This window comes from Theropithecus gelada, chromosome 6 (assembly GCF_003255815.1).
Source record: "Theropithecus gelada isolate Dixy chromosome 6, Tgel_1.0, whole genome shotgun sequence".
NCBI classification, from domain to species: domain Eukaryota; kingdom Metazoa; phylum Chordata; class Mammalia; order Primates; family Cercopithecidae; genus Theropithecus; species Theropithecus gelada.
The window spans coordinates 174,282,245-174,299,774 of NC_037673.1; the positions used below are offsets into that span (position 1 = coordinate 174,282,245).

The following is a 17,530-nucleotide window of genomic DNA, read 5'->3' on the forward strand; positions in this document are numbered from 1 at the left end:
TCAGTTTTCTGGATTTTCTGGGTGACGATTATTTTCAATTCTTTTCTCTGGCGATATATACAAGAAGTTACAGCAGATATATAAAGGGAAGGTCAGAAACCTGCTGTCCAAATTCATCACCACTTGTTCCTGATCCTTTTTAAGTATAAGTATTTGATAGCCAGTTGTTCTACTACATATTAGTTTTCCACTACTATCAAAAGAAGCCAGACGTAATCTAAATGCTATGCTCCTTTGAGGCTGTAAACTGACAGACCTGCTACATGGCTGATTCAGTGTATTGCGTTTGAAAATGACACATCGATTGGTGTAAGTTACAAGTAGGTCAAAGCCGAAGGTAAAACCCGTCCAACACCAGCAGTATTCACCGTCTTTGGCAAGCTTTCTACCACACCTCATGCTATTTCCCTCCAGTTCTTCTTTATCGATTTCTTGAGGCCCTACCTCACTGTCTTGTTCGGCCCGCAGCATAGCAAACCACTGCTGTTTATACACAGAAGACAGCCATTCTGCAGGTACTATAGCATCTTGTTCAATAATTCTTGCAGAAGCCAGGTCACTGATAATATATTGTAACCTTAAATGTCTGAATACTGACACAAATGGTCTTCCTTGTTCAGTTTCAAGAAAGGCCATACCTTCAAAATCTTTTCTCTGTTTGGAAAACCAGACATCTGTTTCTGTCAAAAGCTGTTTTAAAGATCCATTCCAAGAAGGCACAAGTTGAAGAAACATCCACTTTTTTAGAGCAGTGTATACATCCATCTCCACTTGCATCACAAATAAGTTAGATGAACCAATGAGCTGTTTCATGACATTTATACTGAGTTCTTTAAAAAGTTTAACATTCTGGTGAGTCATCAAATTGTTTAGAAGCCATTCAAGGCACTTTTTCTTTACGGAATCTAATCCATAGGTCCCTACTGATGTGTAATAGCCACATACAGTTTTCACAGTGATTGTCTCCTTCATCGTCTCACCACACTGCTGTATTAAACCATCCAACTGCAGCATACAAGCGGCTGCCAAAATGGCAACAACTCGACTGGGCTTTATCAGCACTTCATCTCGATACAGTGAACCAAACGCAACCTGCAGCGCTTCTACATCAATGTTCTGGTCAGGAATCTCCAGTTCAATAATATTCATGCTGGATTCTTTCCAAGAACCACTGAACATACTAGAAAAGTAGCCAGATTGACATAAATATATTTTGTGTAATCGCCATTCTTCTCCTAGAGCACAAATCTTAATGTCACTGTTTTCACCATTCAAAAATAATGTTTGATAAATATATCTGGATGTACTCCTTAATTTTTTCCTTGCAGGGATGTGGAGGAGCGGCCGCTGCTCCTCCCTCTCCTCCTCATCCTCGTCTCTCTCCCAGTCAGGGCGACAGTAGCGGAAGGCCCCGCTGCTCTTGTGACTGCCCGGGCAGTAACAGAAGCCGTAGCCCGCCGCAGGGTCTCCAGGGTCCGGCCTTCCGGCCGAGCCCCCCGCCCTGGCACCCTGCTCCTGCTGGGCAAGGGCTCGCCTCGGCTGGCGCAGCACCCGGCTGCTCGACGATCCCATGGGTCGCGGCGGCTCCCGGGACTTCGGGGAGCCCGGAGGAGGGGGTGTCCCGCCACGGCCTGGCCGCCGCCGCCAGCCTTCCCCGAGCGCAGGTGCCTGCACCGCCAGCTTCTCACGCGCAGCCCAACCGTTGCAGCGGACACCGCCGCCTCCATCCTCCGCACCCCTCCCCCACTATAGATATGTATATATTTTTGGAGACAGAGTCTCGCCCTGTGGTGCAGGGTGGAGCACGGTGGCTCGATCTCGGCTCACTGCAAGCTCCGCCTCCCGGGTTTAAGCGATTCTCCTGCCACAGCCTCCTGAGTAGCTGGATTACAGGCTCTGGCCACCACACCCGGGTAATTTTTGTAATTTTTTTTTTTTTTTTTTTTTAGTAGCCAGAGTCTGGCTCTGTTGCCCAGGCTGAAGTGCAGTGGCGTGATCTCGGCTCACTGCAACCTCCACCTCCCGGGTTTAAGCAATTCTCCTGCCTCAGCCTCCCAAGTAGCTGGGATTACAGGCGCCTGCCACCACGACCGGCTAATATTTGTATTTTTAGTAGAGACGGGATTTCACCATGTTGGCCAGGCTGGTCTCGAACTCCTGACCTGGGACAAGGTTTCCCTGCGTTGCTCAGGGTGGTCTTGAACTCCTTGGACACCATTCTTCATTGCTGGAAGCAATTCTCATCTGGCAGCCAAAACCAAGGTCCGTGTTAGAAGCACCACTTCCCCAGGAGCAAAGGTTTATTTGCGGACCCGACAAAGGCAAATGTGTGTGCCAGGTGCTTGAGCCTAACCAGTCCAATGTAAATTTGTGACCAGGCACAAAAATAAAATAAAATAATAAAATAGGCCAGGCTCGGTGGCACACACCTATAATCCCAGCACTTTGGGAGGCTGAGATGGGTGGATCACTTGAGGTCAGGAGTTTGAGACCAACCTGACCAACATGGTGAAACCCCATCTCTACTAATAATATAAAATTTAATTGGGTGTGGTGGCGCACACCTGTAATCCCAGCTTTTCAGGAGGCTGAAATGGAGAATTGCTTGAAACCAGGAGGCAGAGGTTGCAGTGAGCCAAGAGCTTGCCATTGCACTGCAGCCTGGGTGACAAGAGCAAAACTCCGTCTCCAAAAAAATAATAAGATAAAATAAAGAGTTGAAGTCAAGCCAGGCGCGGTGGCTCACACCTGTAATCCCAGCACTTTAGGGGGACGAGGTGGGTGGATCACGAGGTCAGGAGTTCGAGACCAGCCTGGCCAATATGGTGAAAATGACCATGGCTGGGTGGAGTAATGACTGCAGCTGGTCTGGGAAGGCAGAAGCAAGCAGAGGGCCAGGGCAGGATGGGCAGGGATTCTCTGCGGGGAGGATCTGTGGAGACGGGGCAGCAGGATTAGGATGTTGGAATTGAGGAGGCTTTTGTCCCTGGGGGATGGCGTGGAGAAGCGGGGCATGGGCCTGGAAATTTGGCCTGCAGCCTAGCCTCACCAGGCCATCTGGAAGCTACTTGTTGGGAACCCTGTGTGTGTAAAGGGTTGACCCAGGCCCAGACCCAGGGGAGGTGGAAAAGGGCACACATGGAGACCACCCGAGAGGCGTGCTGGAACTGCTTGGCCAGTCCTGGGGGACGGGATGGCTGGGGCGTGTGGGTATCTTCCTGCAAGAAAACAGGACTTGATGAGGAAGGTGGGAGGCTGTTTCAGGCAGATGGAGGTCTGTGCTGCTAGAGCAATGGAGGAGTCACCACCATGCGGGGCTCTACCTTTGTCGCAGTGGGGGCAGAGATTGGTCAGGGGCATCAGGGCCAGATACGTAGGTGTGAGGAACCCTAGATGGACCAGTGCTGCAGGGGGAGGTGGTGCCATGCCAGGGAGGTGGATAGGATGCTGGACACAAGTGAAGAGCAACCAGCCCTGGTGGCTTCCTCAAACCTGCGTGAGTGCCTGCCCCATTCCCAGATGAAGAAAGTAGAGGTTTCAATAGGAAAAGTGACTTGTCCTAAATCCCAGAGCTGCGAAGTCAGGAAGTTCAGCCTCCTGATTCCAAAGGCAAATCTGGAGTTTCTGTTGGAGTTAAGGGGCCAGGTGAATGGTCTGTGTTAACAAAACAAACAAACAAACAAAACTCTGTAAAATATTTAAAGAAGTTTATTCTCAGCTGATGTGAGTGACCATGGCCTGGGGTACAGTCTCAAGAGGTCCTTAGAAAGTGTGCCTGGGATGGTTGGGTTACAGTTTGGCTTTATACATTTTAGGGAGACAGAGGTTACAAACAAATACATCAATCAATACATAGAAGGTGCACATTGGTTCGGTCTCTAAGGGCAGGACAACTCCGGGGGCTTTACAGGTCATAGGTGATTCAGAGGTTTTCTGATTGGCAATTGGTTGGAAAAGTTAAGCTGTGTCTAAAGAGTTGAAGTGGCTGGGTACAATGACTCACGTCTGGAATCCCAGCACTTTGGGAGGCTGAGGAGGATGGCTTGATCCCAGGAGTTTTAGACAAGCCTGGGCACCACAGTGCCCGGTGTCTACAAAAAAATTTTTAAAATTACTTGGGCATGGTGATGTGTACTCGTAGTCCCAGCTACTTGGGAGGCTGAGGCGGGAGGGTTACTTCATCCTAGGAGGTCAAGCCTATGGTGAGCCATGACTGTAGCGCTGCATTCCAACTGGCGAGACAGAATGAGACCCTGTCTCAAAAATAAAATAAAATAAAATAGGCTGGGCGCAGTAGCTCACACCTGTAATCCCAGCACTTTGGGAGGCCATGGTGGATGGATCACTTGATGTCAGGAGTTCGAGACCAGACTGGCCAATATGGTGAAACCCCATCTCTACTAAAAATACAAAAATTAGCCAGGCATGGTGGCGGGCATCTGTAGTCCCAGCTACTTTGGAGGCTGAGGCAGGATAATCGCCCGAACCTGGGAGGCGGAGGTTGCAATGAGCCAAGATCGCACCATTGCACTCCAGCCTGGGCGACAAGAATGAAATTCCATCTCCAAAAAAAAATAATAATAATAAGATAAAATAAAGAGTTGAAGTCAAGCCAGGCATGGGGGCTCACGCCTGTAATCCCAGCAGTTTGGGAGGCCGAGGAGGGCAGATCACGAGGTCAGGAGTTTGAGACCAGCCTGGCCAATATGGTGAAACCCCATCTCTACTAAAACTACAAAAATTAACTGGGTGTGGTGGCAGGCATCTGTAGTCTCAGCTACTCTGGAGGCTGAGGCAGGAGAATCGCTTGAAACCGGGGAGGTGGAGGGTGCACTGCACTCCAGCCTGGGCAACAGAGCAAGATTCCATCTCAAAAAAAAAAAAACAGAGTTGAAGTCAGTGGGAAGAAATGCTTAAGATAAGGGGGTTGTGGAAGCTGAGGTTCTTGTTACGTAGATGGCCTCCAGGTAGCAACCCTGAGAATAGATAGTGAATGTCTCTTTTCAGACCTTCAAAGGTTTCAGACTCTCATTGAATCTCTCCTAAATCTGAGAAAGTCCTGGCTGAATTAATGGAAATTCTCTACAGATGCAAATTTCCCCCACAGGAGACAGCTTTGCAGGGCCATTTCAAAATATTGTCAAATAAATATATTTTGGGGTAAAGTATTTTGATTTCCTTCACGGTCTGCTATCTGTTATGTGATGTTGTATCAGAGTCAGGTAGAGATTTGGCATCTTATTGCTATAAAAAGCCTGTTTTGAGCCGGGCATGGTGGCTCACGCCTGTAATCTCAGAACTTTGGGAGGCTGAGGCGGGTGGATCACCTGAGGTCAAGAGGTCAAGAGTTTGAGACCAGCCTGGCCAACATAGTGAAACCCCATCTCTACTAGAAATACAAAAAATTGGCCGGGCGCGGTGGCTCAAGCCTGTAATCCCAGCACTTTGGGAAGCCGAGACAGGCGGATCACGAGGTCAGGAGATCGAGACCATCCTGGCTAACACGGTGAAACCCCGTCTCTACTAAAAAATACAAAAAACTAGCCGGGCGTGGTGGCGGGCGCCTGTAGTCCCAGCTACTTGGGAGGCTGAGGCAGGAGAATGGCGTGAACCCGGGAGGCAGAGCTTGCAGTGAGCTGAGATCCGGCCATTGCACTCCAGCCTGGGCGGCAGAGCGAGACTCCGTCTCAAAAAAAAAAAAAAAAAGAAAAGAAATACAAAAAATTACCTAGATGTGGTAGTGGGCGCCTGTAGTCCCAGCTACGCAGGAGGCTGAGGCAGGAGAATCACTTGAATCCGGGAGCCAGAGGTTGCAATGAGCCGAGATCATGCCATTGCACTCCAGCCTGGGCAACAAGAGTGAAACTCTGTCTTAAAAAAAAAAAAAAATCTGTTTTGTGTCTTATGATCTCTATTTTATTTATTTTAAAAATAATTTATTTTGGCCGGGCGCGGTGGCTCAAGCCTGTAATCCCAGCACTTTGGGAGGCCGAGACGGGCGGATCACGAGGTCAGGAGATCGAGACCATCCTGGCTAACACGGTGAAACCCCGTCTCTACTAAAAAATACAAAAAAAACTAGCCGGGCGCGGTGGCGGGCGCCTGTAGTCCCAACTACTCGGGAGGCTGAGGCAGGAGAATGGCGTGAACCCGGGAGGCGGAGCTTGTAGTGAGCTGAGATCCGGCCACTACACTCCAGCCTGGGCGGCAGAGCAAGACTCCGTCTCAAAAAAAAAAAAAAAAAAAAATAATAATAATAATAATAATAATTTATTTTATTTTTGAGACAGAGTTTCACTCTTGTTGCCCAGACTGGAGTGCAATGACGCTATCTTGGCTCACTGTAACCTCCACATCCCAGGCTCAAGCAATTCCTGTGCTTCAGCCTCCCAAGTAGCTGAGATTACAGGCATGTGCCACTATGTCCAGGTAATTTTTTGAATTTTTTGTAGAGATGGGGTTTCATCATGTTGGCCAGGTTGGTCTCGAACTCCTGACCTCAAGTGATCCACCTGCCTTGGCCTCCCAAACTGCTGGGATTACAGGCATGAGCCACCATGCCTGGATAGAATAAATATTTTATGCTTTGGGCCAACAGGCAAAATCGAGGGTATTAAGTAGGTAAGTTCGTAACAAGAAATAAAACAAAATTCCATAATTTCGGGGGATTGTTATTGACAGAACGTAACAGTTAATTTATGGATGCTGAAAGTGGAGTTTCATACAATTTTTATGTGTTATGAAATATGATTATTTTGATTATTTATTTACTTTTGAGATAGAGTCTTGCTCTGTTGCCCAGGCTGTGATCTCAGCTCACTGCAACCTCTGCCTCCCAGGTTCAAGTGATTCTCCTGCCCCAGCCTCACAAGTAGCTGGAATTACAGGCATGTGCCACGACACTCGGCTAATTTTTTTGTATTTTTAGTAGAGATGGGGTTTCACTATGTTGGCCAGGCTAGTCTTGAACTCCTGATCTCAAGTGATCTGCCTGCCTCGGCCTCCCAAAGTGCTGGGATTACAGGCATGAGCCACTGCACTCAGCCTGATTTTTTTTTCAATGATTTAAAAATGTAAAAATCATTATTTGTTCAGGGATCATATAAAATCAAGCAGTAAGCAAAATTTGGGCTATGGGCAATAGTTTGCCAACCTCTGGTCTAGATCTGCCCTGTTCATCATAGTAGCCCCTGGCTACCTGCAGCTACTGAGTACTTGAAATGTGGCCAGGGACACTCACGATGGCTCACACCTGTAATCTCAGCACTTTTGGAGGTTAACGTGGGAGGACTGCTTGAACCCAGGAGTTTCAAGTTACAGTGAACTATGATTTCAACACTGCATCCCAAACCTGGGTGACAGGGAAAGAAAGAAAAAGAGAGAGAGAGAGAGAGAGAGAGAGAAGGAGGAGGAGGAGGAGAAGGAGAAACAGAGAAAAGAAAAAGAGAAAGAAAGAAGAGAAAGAAAGAAGGAAAGAACATAAGAAAGAAGAAAGGAAGGAAAAAGAAAGAGAGAAAAAGAAACAAAAGAAAGAAAGGAAGAAAAAGAGAGGGAGGGAGGGAGAAAGGGAGGAAGGAAGGGAAGGGAGGAAGGAGGGAAGGGAGGGAGGAAGAGAGAAAGGAATGTGGCTGTACTGGATTAAAATATGCTTAGGTGTGGCCGGGCACAGTGGCTCACTCTTGTAATCCCAGCACTTTGGGAGGCCAAGGTGGGTGGATCACGAGGACAGGAGATGGAGACCATCCTGGCTAACAAGGTGAAACCCCGTCTCTACTAAAAATAATACAAAAAATTAGCCGGGCGTGGTGGTGGGTGCCTGTAGTCCCAGCCACTGGGGAGGCTGAGGCAGGAGAATGGTGTGAACCTGGGAGGTGGAGCTTGCAGTGAGCCAAGATAGTGCCCCTGCACCTCCAGCTTGGGCGGCAGAGCGAGACTCTGTCTCAAAAAAAAAAAAAAAAAAAAAAGCTTAGGTGTAAAATACACACTAGATTTTGAAGACAGTATAAAAAACAAAATATCCCAATAACTTTTTATTATATTTTGGATATCTCAGAATAAGTAAAATATATTACTAAAATTAACTTCACCCCCCAGTTTTTTATTTTTATTTTCTATTTTACTTTTTTTTACTTTGTCTTAGTCCGCTTTCTGTTGTTTGAATATCTGAGACTCGATAATTTTGAAAGAAAAGAGGTTTATTTAGCTTATGGTTCTGCAGGCTGGGAAGTTCAAGATTGGACAGCTGCATCTGGCAGCTTCTGGTGAGGGCTCTGTGCTGCATCAAAACATGGCAGAGAAATGGAAGGCGGACCAGGTGCATGGGGGAAAGGAGGAAAACATGAGGCGCGACCTTGCTTGATGACAACCCAACTCTAAAGGTAACTGATCCAGACCCAAGAGAGTGAGAACTCGCTTCTGTGGGACTCTGCATGAATATCTTGTCATGAAGGCAGATCCCTCATGATCCAAACATCCCTGAAAGGTCCCCCACCTGTCAATGCCATTATATTGGCAATTACATTTCAACATGAGTTTTGGTAGGAACAAACCACATCCAAACCATAGCATCTTCTCACTGTTGAGTCACTTTTTAATGTGGCTATTAGAACAATTTAAATGATACATGTGTTTGCACTTGTGGCTTGCATCTGTATCTGGTATACAGTGCTGCTCTACTAGTGAAGCTGGAGCGCCCAGAGTGAGATGACCCCAATTTGCCTTGGGGGAAGTGGAAGGGTGTGGCCTGGTGTTCAGCAGTGGGGTGTGGGGTCACAGAGGGACAGCCGGATTTCACTAAGGTAAAGTGGAGGGGCAGGGCTCCGGGAGGCACACACTGAGGGGGCTTCTGCAGCAGTGAGTTGAGGGAGTGGTGTGGGCTTTGCGGGTAGGGACTGAGCTGTTTGTGGGGTATCTGTAAGAGGCTGTGCAGCAAGCCAGGTGGCAAGAAGCAAGATGTTGGCTGGGCATGGTGGCGCATGCCTGTAATCCCAGCACTTTGGGAGGCCAAGGCAGGAGGATTGCTTGAGGCCGGGAGTTTGAGACCAGCCTAATCAACATAGTGAGACCATGTTTCTATATAAATAAATAAATAAATAAATAAAATTTTAAAAGCAAGATGTTGCCAAGCAATTGACCAGGTGGTGAGTATGAGAGAGCCCCTGCCCTGAGGGCTTTCCATCTTTCACCCACCTGGATCAGCACACAGCATGTCCTTGTCTTCCACTCCAAGCCTACATCCTGGCCCCTACTGGAGAAGGGTTCTGACCAGTTCACTGGCAGAATGTGAAACTGTATGTTAAGACATCCATGACATGAAGCCCTAACAAGCCAAGAATCCTTTCTTTTCACAGCAGAAGGCCTCTGGCTCTTTCCCTGTGTTGACTGGAGGCTGAGTCTCTGTCCTCGACACCCCACCCGCTGCTGCCTCCTCTGCCCTGCCTGGGGAGCCCTGCCCGGTCTGGCCCTGTGCTGGGAACAGCCAGAGCTGGGGCTTCTTGCGCTTCCTGTTCACACCCACGGAACCAGCTTTGCCTTCCCCTCTGCTGTGCAGGGAGAAGGGAGGTGGGAGGTGCGGCGGGGATGGTCCTGTCTGTGGCTTCCTGCTTCTCGGCTGGCAGGAGGAAGGCAGGTTTTCTGTGTCTGTGTCTCTGTGGTCTTTCAGGCTCAGCACTTGGGTAGGAAGATGAAAACCTCGGAGTGCCCTTGTCTCTTTCCCTCGGGTCTGATCAGACCAAAGCCTTGTGTGGTGGAGGAGCTGAAAGGATGTGGCACGGGGAGGCTGGCAGCCCGGCGCTGCTCGGCTCACTTTTCCCTCTGCCAGCCTTTGTTACCAAGGGGTTTGGACTTGATCTTGCAAATGGATCATCTCTTGATCCTTCTCTAGCCTCTAGGGACAAATATACTAGAAGAAATGGTCATGACAATTGGTGCCACCAGCAGGAGGGATAGCCAGGAAGCAAGGGTTGGAATGGTTTCTCCTTGAGAGAAGCAAGCCTCTGAGTCCAAGGCCCTCCACCAACGGTTCTGGTCCGGTGCTCCAGCCTCACCACCCGTCCTGCGCCATGCATGGAGTTGGGGTTGTAACCACACACAAACACAGCGTTCTGCCAATGCACCCTCCTCAAGGTCTCTCATCATCCCTCCTTCCCATCTCCTCCACTGGAGCACGGCCACAGCAGTATTCACTGACTTCCAGTTTCCTGCGGGATAAATCTGAACCCTTTGTCGTGGCACCCAAAGTCCTTGCCCAGCCGCGCAGTCCCAGCTCCTCTTCATCGTGTGCGGCAACTTGTTCTCCAAGCAGCCTCTGCTTTCTCAAGCTTAGAAGCTGAGCTGTGTCATCTCCTCTGCCTGCACCCCTTCTTTTCTGTCTCTGCTGGAGAACCCCTGCTCAGCCTCAGTAAAGATGTTTAAGGGACAGTTATGCATGAGGGTTTAGAGTTCAGAGACCCAGTCTGTCCTGGAGGTCAAGGGCATGTTGTTGGCAATTGAAGCCTCAACAATTCAATCGAGTGAATACATGAGTGAATAGATGAACTGTTGCGGAATCAGAAACTGAGGCTCAAGCTGGGCACGGTGACTCACGCCTATAATTCCAGCACTTTGGGAGGCTGGGGTGGGCGGATCACCTGAGGTCAGGAGTTTGAGACCAGCCTGCTAATATGGTGAAACCCCGTCTCTACTAAAAATACAAAAATTAGTCAGAGATGGTGGTGGGCACCTGTAATCCCAGCTACTTGGGAGGCTGAGGCAGGAGAATCGCTTGATCTTGGGAGATGGCAGTTGCAGTGAGCCGAGATGGTGCCACTGCACTCCAGCCTGGGTCACAGAGTAAGACCCAGTCTGAAAAAAAAAAATAGACAGAAAGAAAGAAAAAAAGAAACTAAGGCTCAAAGAAAGAGCCCGCAGGTCCACACTGACCTAGTTGCAATGCGAAGACATAAACATAAAGAGCCTCTTTTAGGAGCCACTGCTGCCTCTCAGAGGGCGACAGGCATTTCCCAGTTTAATAGGCTTTTTCCCCACCTAATCTGCAGTAGTGAGTCCTAAAATCTGTCCCTGTCGCAATGACCGGTGCCTAGAATGCTTTATAAAACTGAGAGTCCAGCCCCAGGGGTCAGGGAGTCTGAAGTTTCAAAAACTACACAGGAGATCGTGTTGCAGACGAGGCTGGGCCCCTGTGTGAGCTGTGCCCACTGTATGCAGCTTTGTGAGCTCTCGAGGAAACTGGGAGGATGAGGGTTTGTATGGGAACCACAGAACAGGGCTCTAGCCATTTCTGATTGGTTTCTGAAGGACGGAGGCTGCCTCTGAGACTCAGCAGGGCGTGGGGTAGCTGTTGCAAGAAAGTGTGATTTTAGGGAGGCTGCCCCAGGTTGTCTCTCCAGATCTCTTACTCGCCTGTTTCAAGGATTTGACTTGAGATATATTTTGAGATATGTTGTTGTGGGGTGGCTGGGGGCCGGTGGCGGGGGAGGGGGTGTCAGCAGGCAAAGGAATGTTACCTTGGATGCTTCCACTGTTGCTGCTGTTAGCAGTCACAGCAGCTCTCACAGCGGGCGCTGTTCTAAACCCTTAGCAGCCGTCCTCCCATAGCGCTGCAGGACTCTGGAGAGACAGGTGCCATCCTTTTTTTTTTTTTAAGATGAAGTAGGTTGGAAGTGGTGGCTCATGCCTGTAATCCCAGCCCTTTGGGAAGTTAAGGCAGGCAGATGGCTTGAGCCCAGGAGTTCGAGACTAGCCTGGGCAACACAGGAAGACCCTGTCTCTAGCTAAATAAATAAACAAGCTGAGTGTGACGGTGCACGCTTGTAGTCCCAGCTAAATGGGAGGCTGAGGCGGGAGGATCACGTGAGCCCAGGAGGTCAAGGCTTCGGTGAGCCGTGATCACATCACTGCACTCAGAGCAAGACCCTGTCTCAGAAAAAATGTAAAAAAAGATGAAGAAGCTGAACTTCATGGAGGTCTGCTTAGGGATCCACATCTCAGATGCTTTTGGTCAATGGGAATAGGTTTAGTGGGGCCCTGGAGGAAGACATTAGAACATGGTGGGGGCTGGGTTTAGCTGGACAGTGCCTGCCTCATCCACTGGGGGTCACTGTGACTCAGCTCCTGCTGATTCTGGACATAAGAGACTGTGGCCCAATGGCACCTTAGCTAACAATTTTTCAAAAGTAACTGGACATACAACCTTGTGTAGAAATAATCTGGCAGGGCGTGGTGGCTCACACCTGTAATCCCAGCACTTTGGGAGGCTGAGGCGGGCGGATTATGAGGTCAGGAGTTCGAAACCTGCATGGCCAATATGATGAAACCCTTTCTCTACTAGAAATACAAAAATTAGCGTCGTGGTGCATGCTTGTAATCCCAGCTACTTGGGAGGCTAAGGCACAAGAATCGCTTGAACCCAGGAGGTGAAGGTTTTAGTAGTGAGCCAAGATCATACCACTGCACTCCAGCCTGGGCAACACAGTGAGACTCCATCTAATACACACACACACACACACACACACACACACACATATATATATGAAAGAAATGTCACAATCCGTAAATGTTGGCAAACAATTTTTTCAAATGAGCCAAACACTGCGTAGGACTGGGTGAAGTGGTGTGCGTCTCAGCTGCTAGGAAGGTTGAAGCGGGAGGATCACTTGAGGCCAGTAGTTTAAGGCTACACTGAGCTGCAATCACGCCTGTGAACAGCTACTGCACTACAGCCTGGGCAACCTCTCTCAAAAACAAAAACAGAACAAAACACTGTATAGAGCAAGCAAGTGGGTCCAAGAGGCAACTGTAGTCCACAAGGTGCTGGCTTGAAACAGTATTAGTTTGTTTTCACATTGCTATAAGGAAATACCTGAGGCTCAGTAATTTATAAAGGAAAGAGGTGTAACTGACTCAATTCTGCGTGCGGGGAGGCCTCAGGAAACTTACAATCATGGCGGAAGGCACCTTTTCACACGGCAGCAGGAGAGAGAGAATGAGTGCCAGCAGGGGAAACGCCAGATGTTTATAAAACCATCAGATCTTGTGAGAACTCACTCTCTATCACGAGAACAGCATGGGGGAACCGCCCCCACGATTCAATGACCTCCCACCAGATCCCTCCTATGACAAAAGGAGATTATGGGGATTGCAATTCAAGATGAGATTTGGGGCTGGACACAGTGGTTCACGCCTGTAATCCCAGCACTTTGGGAGGCCGAACTCCTGAGGTCAGGAGTTTGAGATCAGCCTGGCCAACACAGTGAAACCCCATCTCTACTAAAAGTACAAAATTAGCCAGGTGTGGTGGCGCATGCCTGCAATCCCAGCTACTCGGGAGGCTGAGGTCTGAGAATCGCTTGAACCCAGGAGGCAGAGGTTGCAGTGAGCTGAGATCATGCCACTGCACTCTAGCCTGGGCAACAGAGCAAGACTCTGTCTCAAAAAAAAAAAGAAAAAGAAAAAGGAAAAAAAAAGATCTTGTATTCATTCTGCAGGCACTGGGGTGGAAACCGTAGGAGTCAGGGTGGAGGAGACAGACCCGATGCAGGGTCTCAGGGCACTCACAGTCAATGTCAATAGTGTGGCCCATGTTCTGAGGGGCACCCTTCCTTGGGGCATGACCGAACACTTCCCATAGGAGGAGGAGGAAGTCTGCTGGGCGTTGTGTTCAGTTTCTGGGGCTGCTGTGATTAAGTGCTGCAAACCGAGTGGCTTACAGCAACCCAGCTGTATTCTCTCTCGGTTCTTGAGGCTGGAAGTCTAAAATTAAGCTGCCAGCCGGGCCCGTGCTCCTTCTGAAAGCTTCAGGGGGAGTGTCTTTGCCCCTCTCCTAGCTTCTGGTGTTGCCGGCAATCCTTAGTGTTTCTTGGCTTGTAAATGCATCACTGCAATCTCTGCCTCCGTTGCCATGTGGCATTTTTCCTGCGTGGCTGTCTGTCTTTCCCCCTCTTAAGTCCACCAGTCATATGGGAGTAGGGTGGGCCTTTAATCCTCATACTCCAGTTTGACCTCATCTTAACTTGATTCCACCTGAAAAGACTATTTCCAAGTAAGGTTACATTCAGAGGCACCAGGAGTCAGGATTTGAACATATCTTTTTTTTTTTTTTTTTTTGAGACGGAGTCTCGCTCTGTCGCCCAGGCTGGAGTGCAGTGGCGCGATCTCGGCTCACTGCAAGCTCTGCCTCCCGGGTTCACGCCATTCTCCTGCCTCAGCCTCCCGAGCAGCTGGGACTACAGGCGCCCGCCACCGCACCCGGCTAATTTTTTGTGTTTTTAGTAGAGACAGCGTTTCACCGTGTTCGCCAGGATGGTCTCGATCTCCTGACCTCATGATCTGCCTGCCTCGGCCTCCCAAAATGCTGGGATTACAGGCGTGAGCTACCGCGCCCGGCCGTGAACATGTCTTTTGTGGGGGCACACAATTCAACCACAATGTGTACAGTAGGTAGGTGACTGTTCCAGGTAGAGGGAACAGCAGGTGCGAAGGCCCAAAGGCAGGAGGGCACTGGTGTGTTCCAGGAAGTCAAAGAAATTCAGCACAGCTGGAGTGGAGAGTGGCAAGGAGGTGCAGCTGAGGCGGCTCATGCTGGACCTTACAGGCCAGTTGGGAGGGTCAGGATAGGCCAGGCCACAGTTTGGAGGAAAAAAAAAAAAAATCCCAAATCTCAGTGCCAGGCCCAGTACAGGTTCATTTTCAGCTTGTGTCAAATCTGATGTGGGTTGAACAGCTCTTCTCCATAAGGTAGCTCAGCCATATAGAACACATGGTCGCGGGGGGAAGGGAAGTCTGGAGAAGGCCCCCAGTCTCCATTGCCCCAGCCTGAAAGGGACTCCTCCACTCACAGACCACACAGCAAAGGAGGCGGCAAGGCGGGGACACAGATTTCTGGGAGCCCCAACTGTCTCTCCCACTCATATTCACCCGAAGTCAAGGCTAAGACTTCATCCTCACAGCACTGGGAAGTCAGCCAGGGTTTTCACACAGAGGTAGTGACGAGATGGGACTTGCATTTTAAATTTTTTCTTTTTTCACTGTAGCTCTCAGATCGTATGACTTGTGTTTTAGAAAGATTCCTCTGGCGAGAGGACTGTCCTGAAGCAGGGGAGCTGGACTTTGTCTGCTGGAGTGTGGGAAGTGGCTGCGGCGGGAGTTGGCCACAGCAGAGGCACAATATATTTGTAGTTAACTCATGCAACTTCCACCTTGCAGGCTCAGCCAAAAAACAAACGGAAAAAAAGAATGTGAGAAAAATTAATTCATGTAATTAAAAAACGATCCAAAAGTATTTTGTGTATGTCCTTTCCCACATTGCAGATTGTCCACATTTTATGCCTATATTCTGAATAGCCCAAACCCGGGGAGTGTGTACTCTATGGGCCTTTTAAGACATTTTCAGGGGTAACTGAGCTCCTGGTTGACTTGAGAACCTCGCTGTCATGGAAGTGCTCTCTACTCAGGGTCTGTAACTGGACCTAATAACAAGAGTAGGGAGGCCTGTGTCAAAAGGACTTCCTACTGTTTCCCAAACAGTGTGGTGTCTTGCTCCTGGCAGAAACACCCTTGGATACAATATGAAGGCTTTATTTATTTTATTTTATTTTATTTTTTTGAGACAGTCTCGCTGTGTCACCCAGGCTGAAGTGCAGGGGCCCAATCTCGGCTCACTGCAAGCTCTGCCTCACTGTAAGCTCCACCTCCCGAGTTCACACCATTCTCCTGCCTCAGACTTCTGAGTAGCTGGGACTACAGGTGCCCCCCTCCAACGCCCAGCTAATTTTTGGTATTTTTTAGTAGAGACGGGGTTTTACTGTGTTAGCCAGGATGGTCTCGATCTCCTGACCTCGTGATGCACCCACCTCGGCTTCCCAAAGTGCTGGGATTACAGCCATGAGCCACTGTGCTCAGTCCGGCATTTTTTATTTTTTGCTGAGTCTGACCCCTACCTGCCTGTAGTTCTTTCTAGTTTATGAAGTATTTTTTAAGCCATTACATTATTTGAGCTTCAGGATTATTTATTTATTTATTTATTTAGAGACAGAGTCTTGCTGTGTCACCCAGGTGGGAGGTTGTGCCTCAGCCTCCCGAGTAGCTGGGACTACAGGCCTGGGCCACCATGCCCAGACATTTTTTTGTATTTTTAGTAGAGATGAGGTTTCACTGTGTTGCCCAGGCTGGTCTCAAACTCCTGGCCTCATGGGATTCTCCTGCCTTGGCTTCCCAAAGTGGTGGGATTACAGGCGTGAGCCACCACGCCCAGCTGAGCCTCAGAATAAATTAGATCTCCTTTTGGATCTAATTTAGATCAAGGAACTCAGCAGCTCAGACATACCTTGTCCCACAGTAGCCAGGAGACCTGGAAACAATCCCCAATGTGGAGTTGGACATGTTGGTTTTGTGGCCACAGTTTTAGCTGTGGTTTCAGTGTTCTTGTGTATAAAATACGGGTAACTGCACAAAGCTATTTTGAAGCTGCAATAAAGCAAGGTTGGTGAAAGCATTTTGTAAACTGCTAAGCGCTGTCCAGATGTTGTGTCCTCAGACTTTACACATCACTGAGAGTGTCTGAGTCGTGCTAAAGGAATCCAGGTGGAAGATTAAGGGAATCTGCAGTGATGTGCTTGGGCTGCACCTACACTATTTGACTTTGAACTTAATTTCCTGAATCACCTTCACTGCTTGGGGAGCTGTGCCCATCACCTCCTGCAAGCCACAGCCCTGGCCCTCATTTCTGTGGGTTGGCAAGGGCTGGGGTGGAGGTGGGGTGAGCAGTTTGTTAGAGACCTCCCTGAAAGCCTTGCTGCCAGATCTCAGTGACATGAGTAAGGTTGTGTGGAAATACGTGACTTCCTGTTATGGAATCTAGCCTGGGAGAGTGAAGAGTGGCCTTGGGGTGAACCAGAGGGCACTTGCTTGCCTGGGTACGGGTATCCCAGCTCCACCTGATGGTTACCTTAGGGGAATGCCGTGCAGTGTGAGCTAAATCTTCAGACTTTCCTAGAGAAGTCTGAAGTCCATGTATTTTCATCTTTCCTCCTCAGGGCAACTCCACTGCCCGGGTGGAGTTAGTGCCTGAGTTGGTTGTAGAGCTTTGGGCCGCTGCTCTTGACTTCAGTTTTCTCATTTAAAATTGGTGATCCACCTGAGGTCAGGAGTTTGAGACCAGCCTGGTCAACATGGTGAAACCCTGTCTCTACTAAAAATACAAAAATTAGTTGGGCGTGGTGGAGTGCATCTGTAGTCCCAGCTACTCAGGAGGCTGAGGCAGGAGAATCACTGGAACCCAGGAGACGGAGATTGCAGTGAGCTGAGATTGCGCCACTGTACTCCAGCCTGGGTGACAGAGCGAGACCCCGTCTCAAAAAAAAAAAAAAAAAAAAAAAAAATTGGTGATCCAGCTGGGCAACATAGGGAGACCCTGTGTTTACAAAAAATTCACTTGGCACGGGGGCCACACTTGTGGTTCCAGCTACTTGGGAGGCTGAGGCAGGAGGCTCAATTGAGCCTGGGAGGTTGAAGCTGCAGTGAGCCGTGTTGGTGC

At 49.1% G+C, this 17,530-nt stretch overlaps 1 protein-coding gene across 1 annotated transcript; it reads right to left on the bottom strand.

The window, feature by feature from the left end:
- On the bottom strand, positions 1-1,700 carry GMCL2 (germ cell-less, spermatogenesis associated 2). Its single transcript, XM_025388696.1, has one exon. The coding sequence runs from the start codon at positions 1,570-1,572 to the stop codon at positions 1-3; it is 1,572 nt and encodes a 523-aa protein (XP_025244481.1). The 5' UTR covers positions 1,573-1,700.
- Positions 1,701-17,530: the final 15,830 nt, after the last annotated feature.

Coding starts and splice junctions, on each gene's coding strand:
- GMCL2 (XM_025388696.1), bottom strand. CDS start 1,572: ATGGGATCGTCGAGCAGCCGGGTGCTGCGCCAGCCGAGGCGAGCCCTT.